The sequence below is a fragment of the Haliaeetus albicilla genome, chromosome 8, assembly GCF_947461875.1.
Source record: "Haliaeetus albicilla chromosome 8, bHalAlb1.1, whole genome shotgun sequence".
Classification (NCBI taxonomy): domain Eukaryota; kingdom Metazoa; phylum Chordata; class Aves; order Accipitriformes; family Accipitridae; genus Haliaeetus; species Haliaeetus albicilla.
Window position 1 is genome coordinate 13,099,445 of NC_091490.1, and position 14,291 is coordinate 13,113,735.

General features: G+C 46.8%; 2 protein-coding genes across 11 annotated transcripts in view; one reads left to right on the forward strand and one right to left on the reverse strand.

The window, feature by feature from the left end:
* SZT2 (SZT2 subunit of KICSTOR complex) overlaps positions 1–3,663 on the reverse strand; it is a 60,509-nt gene extending 56,846 nt beyond the window's left edge. For all 10 annotated transcript variants that reach the window (XR_011325721.1, XM_069788960.1, XM_069788955.1 and 7 more), the window contains exons 1-5: positions 3,603–3,663; positions 3,258–3,383; positions 2,911–3,084; positions 2,400–2,570; positions 369–500 (exon numbers count right to left, since the gene is read on the reverse strand). Coding sequence is in view for 9 of the 10 variants with exons in the window: in XM_069788960.1 (XP_069645061.1) it covers positions 369–500; positions 2,400–2,570; positions 2,911–3,084; positions 3,258–3,383; positions 3,603–3,632 (633 nt within the window). In the remaining variant the exon portion in view is untranslated. The remainder of the gene's footprint in view (positions 1–368; positions 501–2,399; positions 2,571–2,910; positions 3,085–3,257; positions 3,384–3,602) is intronic.
* Positions 3,660–13,973, forward strand: MED8 (mediator complex subunit 8). Its single transcript, XM_069788962.1, has 7 exons — positions 3,660–3,760; positions 6,503–6,621; positions 7,850–7,994; positions 8,680–8,820; positions 9,243–9,324; positions 10,373–10,621; positions 13,491–13,973. Exons 1-7 carry the CDS (start codon positions 3,755–3,757, stop codon positions 13,553–13,555), a joined length of 807 nt encoding a protein of 268 aa, XP_069645063.1. The 5' UTR covers positions 3,660–3,754; the 3' UTR covers positions 13,556–13,973.
* Positions 13,974–14,291: the final 318 nt, after the last annotated feature.

Below are 14,291 nucleotides of genomic sequence, written 5' to 3' on the forward strand. Positions count from 1 at the left end.
ATATTTTCATTCAAGAAACGTAACAAGGGCCAAGGGGATATTCAGAGCTGTTTACAAATTAATGATACAGGCATAATCACCTCTCCCACCACCTTCTTCAGAGAGAAAGCACATTCTACAGTTTGTCCCGTGATGTAAAAGTCAGCTGCTTTATTGCACAATAATCGTGGGGAAGGTAACCATTCTCATCAGTCCTTCCTCAGTGTTCACGTCTCATTACTGGATCCCACAAAGTTATCTTACAAACTACTTAGCTGTTCCTTCTCCAGACCTATACCACTGTACCTCTTGCCACCCCACCCCAGAGCAGCCTCAGAGTACAAACCTCCAGGGAGCCAAGAGATGGCAACCACCTCTGCCCTCCTTACCTGCGGTTTGGGTTCATACTGTTGCTGGAGCATCTCTGCCACTTTGTTCTCAAAGGCACATAGCTGTGTGTAAACTTGGTGCAGAAAGGCCTCTCGCTTCGTCTCATCCAGCTGACAACCCTGGAATAGTACCTGGCCCAAGGACACACATAAATCTTCAAGTTAACATTTTGTAGTACCAGCCCCCAAAACAGTACACAGAAACACAGTTCTGCACAGTGAAGTTCAGACACATCCCTGACAAAGTACAGGTACACCACAGGCCTCTTCTCACTATTACTGCTCAGGGCCAACTGCCTGTGAGCAATGGTGTCTTGTGCCATCTGCAGTGCACTCTGCAGCAGATGCTCACATCACTCTTTGGGAAATCTCCTTCTTGGGCAAGAAATTTCTGCTTCATTTGCCTTCTTCCACAATAAGCAGTTGTCTGGAGAAAGCAATGTGGGATCCTTGTTAGAAGCCATTAACTCCAGTCTGATGTTTCTAAGGAAGGCCTGTTTGTTCTAATCTAACACACCTATAGACTGATCCAATTATCTTCCAGTAAGTGGGTGGATAAAGGAACAGCAAATTGAAATAAAGAAAAGAAAAAATTAGACTGGACATCAGAAAAGAGGCTGAGCGATGTGACAAAGTGAGCCTGCCACCACAGAAACTCCCCAAGCTGATAGGCATGACACTTTACAGAGGCCACCATTGTACAGACAATCCCTGTCCACAACCAGGATGCAAAGAAGATGCAATGTGTGGACAAAGAACTCAACAGATGGGTCAGATGCTATATGTTATCCACATTCCCTAAACCTCAGATGGGCAAGACCTAATAGTGACATAGGAAAAGTAAATTATTACAATATAGACAGGCTTTCCTGGATGAGTGATATACATACATGCCTTTTCCTCCATAAAAGGAACACAAAGCTTATCCAGTTGTACCCAGAGATTACAGTTCCTGGCCTCATACAATAAATGGGTCTTTAGAGAGATCAAAAGAAGAAAAACGTAGCAACTTCAGAGTGCTCAGTTTAGCACTTTACTCTAAATAGTGAAGATACTGAGGCAAAGCATGATGGTGTCTGCAGGATAGCTGGACAAGATGACACACAAAACATCACCAGCAAATGGAGAAATTCCTGCTACATTTACTTTGGTACAACCTAAGAATGGACCAAAGAGAGGGCCACACTCTTCAGGCACTATACAGACCATTAAAGGCTGCAGCCTTGCAGCTGCAGGCTTGGGCACAGGCGGGCTGGGGAGAGAGAGGGAGGGAACAAGCATAGACTAACAGGTTCCTCCTGCTACCCCCCACTTTCCCTGGTATTAGCAAAGGGATGAAATACACCATTACAAATGTGCAAATAATGTGAAAACACTGTGAGAGGTGGAAGGGATCAAGGATAAACTTCAAAAACCACACTGGCACCATAAACCAGATTTCAGTTTAATAAACAGACCTGTCCTGGCTCAAGTAAAATCTCACTGATAATCAAAATACTGGGGCCAGCTGCTCTCTCCAGCAAGGAGAAACATATTCATACCAGTGCAAAAAGAGAGCAAGGTTTGTAGGAAGAGGCAATTATCTTTGAATAAACTACTGCTACACAGTTGGAGCAGGCAGACAAGCTTTTGGGCACACCAGCTCTTCTTGAATGCTTCAAGCTAATTATAACAGGCCCAAAAGAATTAGTCAACAGAAATTTAAAAAAAACAAACAACAAAACAACAACAACCACACATTCAACATGAGGGAAATATTCCCTGTTGCCCAACTCTGAGACCATGCCTGCGGGCAGTGTTCTCTGCTAGGCCCTGCTCCCTCAGGGGAAACCTCCACTTCCTGCCCAGAAAGAAGTTGCTCACATCCACTTCTCCACTGCACCAGGCTGCACATTTTAATGAGACAAGCCTGCAGCACCACAGATAACAGAACCCAGCTACCACATGCCCCTGCTTTCCTCTGTGTTCAGGGGAAGCCCACAGTGAGCTGCTCACGTGCTGAGCCGTGCCAGGGGAGAGATTGAACTTTACCTGATGGGACTGCAGGCCAATGATGGAGGAATACGCCTGGATGGTGACAAAGATCTCTGGTTGGTAGATAATGTCTGAACCAGGGATACGAAAGGGTCTTAACAATCCCACCAAGCATCGGGAAAGGGCATGAAACACTTCATCAAAAATTATCTCCCCTGTTGAGTCATCCTACAGAAAAAGAGAAAAGGAACAGCTTTTTCATCTTCTAGGAGTTTCAGTCTCATTGCTGGTTCCCCCACCATGCAGAGCCAACAGCAAAGATCCTCCTACAATGGCAGGTGGGTTAAAATGACAGTTCCTCATAAACAAAAGTCACACATTGAGCATTCAGCAGAGAAAAAGGATCTGCCATTAAGCCGCCTAGCTAGGAGCACTGCATGCTCCTGGGAAAAGCAAGACTTCTGCAAAAGTTGAGACTAACACAGAGAGGAATGAGCCTTCTCAGCAAACAGAAACGGGTCCAGCCTTTTAATGCACAACACCCCAAAGAGGCAGTTTCAGCACTTACCACAATCCCTGTGGAAGGGCTCAGATCAAGTTCAATCACAAATCGGTACTGGCGGGCCAGGAAGGTGACCCGTGTAGAGGGCACAAGGAGATAGGGCCTGGGCTGGACGGGCTCATCCGGCTGCCACCCATTAGGCAGGATGCTGAGAACATCAAGTTCGTTTTCCGACTTTACCTACAAGAACAAGTAAACAGTACGTGAGCGAACGTCAAGCCAAGCCAAAGGAAGAATCAGAGAAAGGAACAGGGTTAAAATCTTCTGCAGGGTCCAGCTGCTCCTGAGTGGCACAGAACCAGCTTGCCACACCAGGCCGTGGTGACACCATCCAGCCCTGGGCATCGACTCACCAGCTCCGGCTCGGGCACAGCCCAGATGACCTGATGGAGTCTGCTGAGGACCCAGGCGAGGCGCACGTTGCGGGAAATGCGATAATCTTTCTTCATCAGGAGGAAGACGTGCCCGGCCTCCTCCACCTGCGGCGGGAGCACAGCGGCCCAGGTCACCCCGGGGCTCGGCGGGCACCCCGGCAGGGCACCCCGGCCGGCCGCCCACCCCCAGCCTGCTTCGGCCCCGCACCCCTCGCCGTCCCTCATGGGCCGGGCCAGGCCAGGCCCACCGCGCCTGCCCCTCACCTCGCTCCTGCCCCCGGCTTCCCCCTCCCCAGCTCGGCCGGACCGCCGGCCCGCTCCCACCTCCGAGTCGGGTCTCTCGGCGGCCGCCATGTCCGGCGCGGCCCCGCCCCGTGCCCTCTGACCCCCGCCCTCGCGCCCGCCCGGCCCCGCCCCTCGCGGCGGCCGGCTGACCCGGAAGCGCCGCTCTCCCGGGGCAACGGGGCGGCGCCGCCATGCAGGTGAGGGGCGCCGGGGCCGGGGCCGGGCCGGGGCTGAGCGCGGCTGCGGCCCCTCCGGGAGGCAGCGGGGCGCGGGCCGGGCCGGGGAGGCGCTGCAGGCCTGCCCGGGCCGCCGCCGGGGCCTTGCCGCGGGCGGGAGGCTAGCGCGGCCTGCGGGGCCGCTCCGTGGCCGGGCCCTGCGGTTCGGTGCCTCCTGCCACGGACGCCCCGAGCTCCACTGGGCTCGCACCGCCTGAGGCGGTGGCCAGCGCTGCTGCCGCCTTTGGCCCGGCCCTGGCGGCGGCTGCGGCCTCCAAGCGGCCATCCCCCCGCCGGCTGCGGCGGTGATTCCTGTCTGCTCCCCAGGGGGCAAACCCACCCCGGGCTGAAGCGGCCTAGGTGGGAGACCCAGCTCGTCCTCGAGCAGCTGGTGCGATGCTTTCCTCTGCAACAACCTCCCCTTGCTGCAGGGCTGTAGGGTGAGCGTGTGTAGGGGTATCTGCGCCTCTCCCTCTCAGCCCTTGCTGCAGCCCTTGGTAAGAGTCGTCAAACCAAAGGTCTGCCCACCCGGCAGCCTGGCTTTGCTACTAGCCGAGAAGCCCATGCCCAAAAGAAGTTGTGAGAGCAAAATAAGCTACTGATGTCGTTTTGTATAAACTATTGCTAGCCCATCCCTTGTGTTTAGTAGTCTTGAATTTTCATTGATGGAAGAAGGATCTAGCTACTTCTTGAAGCGCTGTGAATTTTTAGCATCTGTGATGTCCAATGGAAAAGAGTTGCAGAGGTTAATGACAGGTTAATGGGCTGTAAAGATCCACCTCCTTTGGTTTGTTTGAAACCACTACCTGCTGGCTTCATGCAAGTCTCACGGTTGTCCTACCAGAAAAGAAAGTGAAAATGGATTGTGCTGCAGTTCCTCGTCTGTAGGGCTTGTTATATTGTCTTTCCTTGTTTCAACCACTCACACATACTGGTCTCTATTCTGTTTTTAACTGCTGCGTCTATGGAACTGATGAATATTCTTGATCATCCTTGTTGCCTTTATTTGGACATATTCCTACTGTAGCCATTTTCAGTTGAGGGGACAAGAGTGACAAATAATATTTGAGATGCAAATGAGACGTGCACTTATACGATGACATAATGATGCTTAGTTTTCTGTTGCTTTCCTAATAAATCCTATCACCACTTTTACTTCCTTGACTGCTTCTTCAGCCTTGGGCAGATGTTTTCATGGGTTACCCTCAGATAATCCCGAGATCTTGTTTGTGAGTGATAACGTTATCAGCTCAGAGAATGTCATTGTGTACAGAAAGTCAGGATTGTTTGGGGGTTTTTTTTCCCATTGTTTTGCCATGTGCGTTGCTTTACATTTACCCACTCTGAATTTCACCTTTACCTCACAGTTGCTCCATATCAGGAGGTTCTTCAGCAACCCTTCCCATAAGCCCTATCTCTACTACCTCGGGGCAATTTAGTATTGCTAACTCCTTAAAACACTGCTTGAATATAGCATATGCCTGTGAGAGGCACAGCATTCCTTGGAAACACCGGTCGGTCTTATTGCATGCATGCTTTGCAGTGCCTACATCTGCTTCCAGCATTTAATGGCTTTGGAGAGAGCCTACGAAGGAGGCTTGGAGTACGCTGCTGCCGCAAGAGCAATGCGTGTGCAATAGGATTTCATTCATCCTCTTGAGGACTTCTTGGATAAGCACAGGCAATGGGCCAGGTGAATTGTCATTGGGTGCATATGCCTGGCAACCCTGAAGTAAAACACTGGCTACCAGCCCAACTTGTAATAGAGTCTTTAGTTAATCTTCTTGCACAAACACAGTGCACACAAACAGTTGTAGACTCATTTCGTAATTGCACAGGAACTGACTAGTCCCATCACAACGTGGAGGAGAGTGCTTTTATCTCGAGGTGGAACACCCAGCAATCCGCTCTGTGAATGCCCTCCATGGACTGGGGATGAAATTTTAACAAAGTTGACTCATCAGTTTCTTCTAAAGTGGTTAAGTGAAGTGAAGTCTGATCAGTGATTACTAAAAAAAGTCTTTATAGTATTGTCAGACTATAAATAAAATAGAATAATCTTGTGTTCTCGTGAACATGGAAGATACCTGATAATCTCTCCGGTGAAACTCACACTGGTCCAGTGTATTTAAACAGAACAAACAACCCAATAGCAAGCGTGCCATAAGCCTGAGTCACTTTATCTGCTTTCCCAATCAGCATTCCCTTTCTGTTATTTGATTGCTTCGTCCCACCCTCCTCATGGATTATTATTGTCCAGTTCTCGACTTACATGAGCAGTTCATTAGGGTTGGGACTTTAATTATATTTTGCGCAATACTCTACAATTAATAAGTTAGAAGAGATAAGATTCTAGAGGGTTTTTGCAAGAGTCAAGGGTATGCCTTCATGTCTTTGGCAACAGAGTCCCTGTCCTGACACTTTGTCTGTCACCATCCTCCCTTACCCAAGGATGTCAGTGGAAAAGGTAATTTAAACAATGTAATCCAGAGCAAAAGGCAGGAAGTAATGTGTGCATGTGTTGGTATGTGTGGTCTCTGTCACGCAGGGTCTCCCACAGCTGGTAAGGCACAAGTAGAATAGGAGCTGCCAGTTTCTTTAGCAGCTGGAAGTCGCACTTGGGCAGGAAGAAAGTAAAAAACGAGGTGAACGGCAGAAACTGGAGTCTTTAGGCCATGGATGTAAGCTTTGTCCTCATCCCTTGTCTGTCTTGCCTTTTTTTAGAGAGAGGAGAAGCAGTTGGAGCTGACCCTGGAGGCGCTCATCAGTCAGGTGGCTGACCTGAAGAACTCCTTGGTCAGTTTCATCTACAAGCTGGAGAATGAGTATGACCGACTCACATGGTAAGGTGTCTCACAGAGCTGGGGGCACTGTCAATCACTGCTGAAGCTCTTCCAGACTCGGCTCAAATGACCACAAAATATAAATAAAAAACATTAGCCTATTGTCAGTAGGTTTAAATTTGCTTTTCACATTTCTGCTGGAGGAACCGCTACACATCTTCCACCAGAAAAACAGGTGAAATCCACTAGACTTGCATCTGCAGTGACTGGAAGCTTCTTGGACAAAGTATCTTAGAGACCCACATACACCGTAAAATGAGCAATGGTTCTTTCTGCATTTCTTGACCTTTCTGGCTTTTTCTGGCTCTGGTATAAACTGGGCTCATGTTTTGCTGGTTCTGCATGTTTTACCAGACAGTTTGAGAGACTTGCAAGGTGGCATTCTCTTCCTGATGGAGCATAAAGATGTTACACAGCTTAATAAACTGTACAATATCTTAGGCAGTGTCTGCCACTGCAGCAAAGCTTCACAGGCAGTTAGCATTTATAGTTAATGTTGCAGAAGACAGCAGAGGTGATGAATCCCCCAGAGAGAGGAAGTTGAAGGGGACCTCCTTGACAAGATTATCAGTTATTTTTCTTTGTTATTGCTTAGTCTGGATAGCCAAGCTGTAAATATTGCCTCTCCTGGCTGTACTGCTTAGGAGTTAAACTGTTTCTCAGACCTTGCTCTAGAATTGCACTGGGAGAGTTAGTGATAAGGAAAGCACTGCATCTGTGTATGTTACTGAAGTCCCAAACAACTGCCACTTCCAGTGGTACTGCTTGTAATGTCCTTGAGCTATTTGCAGCATTTGAGCTATTTGCAGTAGGGACTGGGATTTGTCCACACCTGCACATTCAGCCCTAGGTTTTACTGCTTACTGTCTGGACTAGACTGATTTGAGGGGTAATAGTGCTATTTCCTCACTTCTCAGCCATCTGAGTGAAGAATAGGTAAAAGCCATCTGTGTCATCCCTTTCCATGTTCTGTCCTCTTTATTATGGCCTCAAGTTGCAGCAAGGGAGATTTAGGTTAGATATTAGGAAAAATTTCTTTACTGAGAGGGTTGTCAGACATTGGAATAGGCTGCCCAGGGAAGTGGTTGAGTCACCATCCCTGGAGGTATTCAAAAAGCGAGTAGACAGGGTACTCCCGAACATGGTTTAGTGGGCATGGATGATGGTTGGACTCGATGATCTTGAAGGTCTTTTCCAACCTAAATGATTCTATGATTTGCTTTCCCAGGCCTTCAGTTCTGGACAGCTTTGCATTGCTCTCAGGGCAGCTGAACACCTTGAATAAAGTGCTAAAACATGAGAAGACCCCACTGTTGCGAAACCAGGTTATCATACCCCTAGTGCTGTCTCCAGACCGCGATGAGGAGATCATGGTAAGAAACTTCCCTCCCCTCTGAGTGTTGGCCCTGGAGTATCGGAAAGTGCTTGTGTATCTGCTCCAGCTTGCCATTCCTTGTGTTTGGCGTTCCTCAGCTCTGGGCGTAGAGAAAGAAAAGGTGATGAGTAGCTCTGCCTGGGAGCTGCTTTGCTGGGGGGCTTTCACCTACAAACACTTGCACTGGATACACTTTACAGGAGGTGTTCCTGTTCATAAATATGTTATTTTCATGATGTTGGGGCTGAAAGATACAGTGTCTTGTGTAACTGGGAGGTCTCCTTGCAAGCTCCTGGTATTCTCTGCTGTAGCTGTGCTGTTTCTGTCAGATACCTGCATCTAGATGTGCACTGTTTGTCATCTGACCAACATGGTTTGTGTTACAGAGCCTCCAGCATGCACTAGCAACATTTATTCTCTGCTTGAGTGAGAAAATATTTTAACTGATCATGGCCATGCTGGTAGGATTGCACTGTAGACCCCCATGGGTTTCTCTGACTAAACAGGCACAGTGCAAATTCTTAGACAAATTGTTGAAACTTCCTAATGCTCCCCAGATCAAGGTTTCCTCACAGCCTGCTACTAGCCTTGTTCCAGCACCATGGCCTGTGCTCTGGTCTGGAGCTGTCTGAGTGCTGGGCTGGAGGAGAGGGCTCTGAGTATGGCTTGTCCCACTATTGCAGCGGCAGACAGAGGGACGTGTGCCAGTGTTCAGCCATGAGGTAGTGCCTGACCATCTTCGAACTAAGCCTGACCCTGAGGTAGAGGAGCAGGAGAAGCAGCTGATCACAGATGCAGCTCGCATTAGCCCTGATGTGGCACAGGTAGGTGAAGAAGAGTTTGATACTTCTGCCTCTTAGTCCTAGGGTACAAGATGCCCTTTAACTCTGCTTCCTTCACCCTTCCATCTGACAGTTTTCTTTTTTGCTGTGTCCTTTTCTGTCTGAGATTTCTCCAGCTGCCCCTAGCTGAGGTTTGGCTTCCTCCACAGTTCCACAAACCAAGGGTATCCAGCCTGCTGGCTGTTCACAGGAGGTGACATCAGATCAGGCAGAGAAAGGCAAAGGCTATCCCAGCCCCATAGTACCCTCCTGCATGCATTAGCACTGAGCTCTCTAGGCTCTGCTACCAAAATGCTTATGTTTGGTTACACAGACCCTGGGAAGAGAAAGCTTGTTCATTTACCTTGCTGACTTGTACTGAGTTGGAGGTATCCTGGTGGTTTCTGATAGTTTTCATTTTGCAGAAGCAGATCCAAAGTCTGAACAAAATGTGCTCAAATCTGCTGGAGAAAATCAGTAAGGAGGAGCGTGAATCTGAAAGTGGAGGTACGTCACTGAGGTAGAAGTGGGGTACAAAGTCCAAGCAGCAGGCTTGAGAGAGTAGTGGCAAAATAGGTAAATCAGAGAGCCTGAAGCATGGGAAATGCAGATGAGCAGCACAGACGAAAGCATTCCAGAAGATGCAAGATTGGCTGTCCTGGAGCCCCTAATTTGAAAAAGAGTCCTGTGGGTATGATATGTTCTGCTTGTGTGACCTATGCATGGCAGGAAGGTCATTCCAACCCTTTGCCATATCCCCCTTCAAGGAGCTGGTAAGTATTTACCAAGAAAACATCCCAGTCAACTTGGATTAATAAAAATAGCAGTGAAAATGCAGTGGCAGTGAATGGGAAGCCCCTTAGCTATGTTCTGAATGAGTCCACAACATGTTTGTTGGCAGGCTTTTGTGTGATGTCCTCTAGATGATGGCTGCTTCAGACTCATGGTCAACCTTTTCAGGTTCTGACTCTGATGCTGGACATCCTTATTTTATTGGTCTCTGCCATCAGCTGTTCACTATTCCTGGGAGTGCTATGCACAACTCTCAAAGGTTGTGGGGTTTTGGGGGTTTTCTTGTCATCTTTGACACAGATAGTGTAAGCAAGGACCCAAGCACAGGTTCTGTCTGGTTTCCGGGATTAATAATATAACTGGGCAGGTGTATGGTAGAAGAACTTGCAGACACCATGCTGCTCATAAGCCTCCAAAAGGGGATGTTGCCATTGTTTATCTAAAACACAGTGCTTGTTACCTGCCATAGGATTCAGCTTGGAAGAGCCTTTAGTGGGAACATTCTCTTTGGCATGGAGGAGTTGGCTCCCTCTATCCTCCCCTGAGCAGTATATGCCCTGCTCTCAGTGGAGAAGCTCTTGGATCACCACCATCCCTGGATTTTGCAGCTTCTTTGACCCTGCTGAGACTCTTGTAGGACAGCTTGTTAGAAACTGATCTCTATTACCTGCACCAAAATAGCAGAAAAGTAAATTCAGGACCAGCTATGCTACTTTTTAGATTTGATTGCTAAAATGCTCCAAAATCACTTCTTTTTCTACAGGTTTACGACAGAACAAGCAGACTTTCAACCCTGCAGATACCAATGCGCTGGTAGCAGCTGTGGCCTTTGGGAAAGGACTGTCAAACCGGAGACCTCCTGGCTCTGGAGGATCTGTCCAGTCAGGCCAACCCGGAGCTGGTGCCATCATTGCAGGTGCTTCAGGCATGCAGCAGGTCCCAATGTCAGGTGCACCAGCTCAGCAGCAGCCAATGCTGGCAGGAGTGCAGATGGCACAAGCAGGACAGCCAGGTAAATAAGTTGCATATTGGAGAGCAATTGAAATGCAGGGAGCAAGAAAGACAAATGCCGATGTAGAGATTCTTCCCCAGCCACCCTTTAGATATAATTGAGTAAGACATTCCTTTCTGGCCTTAATAACATGAGTCAGGTTGTAACAGTGGAGTAGTACCTGCTTAAAATGGGCTCAAAGTTAGAAATGGACCCCAGCCATCCAGCTTCAGCTTCTTAACTCACACTGCAATACCGTTTTAATAATAGACTTAGTGAACATAGGAATCAATATAGAGGGAGATCACAGTGTAGTTTTGGAGGGATCTATGCTCGGGGTTTTGTTGTCAAATTTAAGTTGTAGGTAGGTAAAAAAGTGGAAAAGTTCTATTAGGGAAATAGATACATGATACGGTAGTTCTGTAAAGACATTAATTGGATTTTCAGTTGAGGCAAAAATACTAGAAAAGGAACAGAGAAACAGAGGATGTCATTAGGCCATTGTATAAATCCATTGGGCACCCACAGCTGCAACATTATGTGCAGTTCTGATCTCTTCTCTGCTACTGGGGGTAGCTTTAGGGTAGGGCAAAGAAAGTATGGAAGCCTATAAAATCCCAAATTGTATACAGCAGGTGAGAGGGGAATGATTGTTCATTGTTTCCCATGATACAGAAGGATCGATGAAAGTGCACCAATGAAAATATTGGCTTGTAGATTCAGAACAAAAGGGAGATACTTTTCTGGATACTAAATAATTACACTGTAGAGCACACTGCCAAGGGTGTGATAGGTAGATAAAGTTTATATGAGATGGAAAAGTAAGTAAGTAGGTAAATTTCTGGATGAAAAATCAGTCAACAGCTAATCCTGAAGATACCAGCTCTGACTCCCAAGTCCCTAAGCCTTAATGTGTTAGAAGCAGAGGGGGCATTCTGCAGAGGTATCACTGCAGGCTTGCCCTGTTCTGGTATTCCTCCTTAAGTGTCCTCTGCTCTCAGGAATGGGTTTGGCCTCAGGGACCTACAGGCCTAACCCTATACTGTCATTCCTATGTTCACGTTAATTGAGATTTTGGGTATCGGATATCCTAATTGGTGTTTTCTTGCCTGTATAATGACTGTTGTTCAGAAATGAACTTGAGCAACAATATTAATCCTAAATTAATTATGTATTTATGTAAGAGAAAGTCATTTCCACTGTGATTTGGAAACAAAGAAGGCCCCTGTGATTTCTGGCTGCATGCCCACAAACACTGTCTCCAGCATGGGAGGACAGTCACTTCTGTACATCAAGGAGCGTGCGCTGGTAGCAAGAGCACTTGTCCAGCCTGTGTTACTGGGAAGTTCCCTTTTGATAAGAGCAGCTCTACTGGGTTTCACCAAAGGTCAGTCCCACTGTCCTGCTTTTGGTGGTGCCCATTGGTGAGGCTAAAAGAATATAGGAACAAAGTATATCCTGACAGCAGTTGTTGTTTAGGGATTTTAAGCCAGAGTTTGGTTTGAGACCAGTGGGTATAGCAGCCATCAGTTTCTGCAGTTCCTTTCTGAATTACAATTTTGATTTCTACAACACCTATGGCAGTATGTCCCACAGCTTTATTGCATGTTTTGCTTAAAAAAATTTCCTTTTTATGTTTAAATCTTTTGCCTGGTAATTTTATTGCATGTTTCCTTTTTAGCCATGTTGTGAGAAACGGCAAATGGTCATTCCTCAGTTACTTTCCCCATACTAGTTTTCATTTTCTGGAAGTCTGTCATGTCCTCCTCCCTTTGTCCATTTTTTTTTTTCCCCTAGCTAATGAGTCCTATTCTGTTTAATATGTCTTTGTGTGAAAATTACAAGATATCTTGGATCACCCTCGTCACTCTTACCTGCACCTTTTCTGTTTGTTTTCAAGACTGGGAACACCAGAACCACTCACATTATTCCAAATGTGGGTGAACCATACAGTCCTATTCACTCTTCCTTTTGGAGTAATGTCTAACTGTATTTGTCTACTGATTGTTAGCACTGAAGTGATATCAGATTGCCTGTCAATTCATTGCAGGCAATGACCCATTTTGGATATGTTTGAGAAAGTTTAATAATCTTTATTCTTTTAGCCATTTGCTCATAAAATCTTTTCTTGTCCTGCTGCACTACAGTTTTAATTTTCAGAAGCTGTCCTTTTTTTCTGTCTAATTTGAACACACATTCCACTTTCTGAAGGAGTGTTCTTTGAATATCCCTCTGTGCTGCTCTTTAATCACTGTCTTTTTGTTTTTTTCTGATCATCTTAGTTTTGTCTAGCACTGTACACTTATTGTAAGCTGCTAGTACAGTGTCTTTGAACTCACTCCCATGTGTGATTGCTATCAGCAAAGAGTAATAACGCCCAAGAGGTGGATGTAGTTAAGAGAAATTAAGGGATCTGAGAGAGGCTTAGTAACTGAAATGTACACTCTGACTATAAATAATGCTACATGGAAGGGGATACAGGCTCTTGTGTTTGCCTCTCTGAAATGGAAGTGGAAATCAGTCTGGGTACTTCTGTGAGTGCTGCTGCCAGCAACTTCTGTGAGATTGAACAAGTCCCATACTCCTGTAGGAGCCTCCTGACAAAGAGTAGGTCTTGTTTAAGATAGAACAAGGATAGAATTTGAGGGGATAGCAGGGGGACACAGGAACCGTCAAGGAGATTTCTCAACAGAGAGAAATGCCAATTTGTAGAAGAAATTGATTGTGTGGGGTCAGAAGCTGGAAGATGCTGTAGCAGGTAAGCCTAGTGTGGTACCTGGAGTGGAACAGAAAAAGCCCAGACAGGGCTGTTGTGAGTCTTGCATGCTCCTGAGCAAATGACCTCTCATATAGCCAATTTTGCACTGCTTTTTCTTTTTTCTCTCTTCAGGAAAAATGCCAAGTGGCATAAAAACAAACATCAAATCTGCCTCAATGCATCCATATCAGAGATGAGCTGAGATGAACGAGACCCAGGGAACAGCAGTTACCAGCATTGTTCCTGCTGCAGCCACCATACCTGGATTCCTTCTAGGATTTCCAAGCCCCTTCACATATCCGCACACCGTATCTAGGGAGATAGGGGTTATGAGGCTCTTCCCTGTGTTTTATTTAGTGCTGTGTGGCTGTGTGGAGCTGCTAGTGGCCATGTCTCCTGGACACAAGTACTTCTCTGTTCAGTCAGAGCAGAGGACTGTGCTTCTGTTATTGATCCCATCTTCTTCAGGTCTGGCCTGGAGGACAACTACCTTTTCCTGATACAGAACCTGAAGAACTGCATGGAGCACTCTGCTCCTTGTTTCTGCTTGTTCACTTGGGATGTTCTTTCTTTACTCCCTCTTGTTGAATAAAGACCTTGCTATGCACACTGAGACACTGGTGTCCATCTCTCGGATCATAAGGACTCTCATTTCCCTTTGGGTAAGGCTACAGAGCACTCCAATCTAAAATACACAGAAAATGTTGGAGGCTGAGTGCTGGAGCTGTAGGCTTATGCTTAAAGAGCTGTTATAAAATGAGTCAGCAGGGTACAAACATAAGCAGTAAACATCTTGTTCATTGTAAACCCATTATGACTATTTCCCAGAAAGCAAAATACTGGGAAAGACTATTACAAGGCCCACAGCAAGAAGGCAGCATTTCAGGACCAGAAGCACAGAGCTTTTGCATTCTGATGCTGCTGCAAATCCCA

Coding starts and splice junctions, on each gene's coding strand:
- MED8 (XM_069788962.1), top strand. Junction 7,995..8,679: donor ACCGCGATGAGGAGATCATG/GTAAGAAACTTC, acceptor CCACTATTGCAG/CGGCAGACAGAGGGACGTGT. Junction 8,821..9,242: donor TTAGCCCTGATGTGGCACAG/GTAGGTGAAGAA, acceptor TTCATTTTGCAG/AAGCAGATCCAAAGTCTGAA.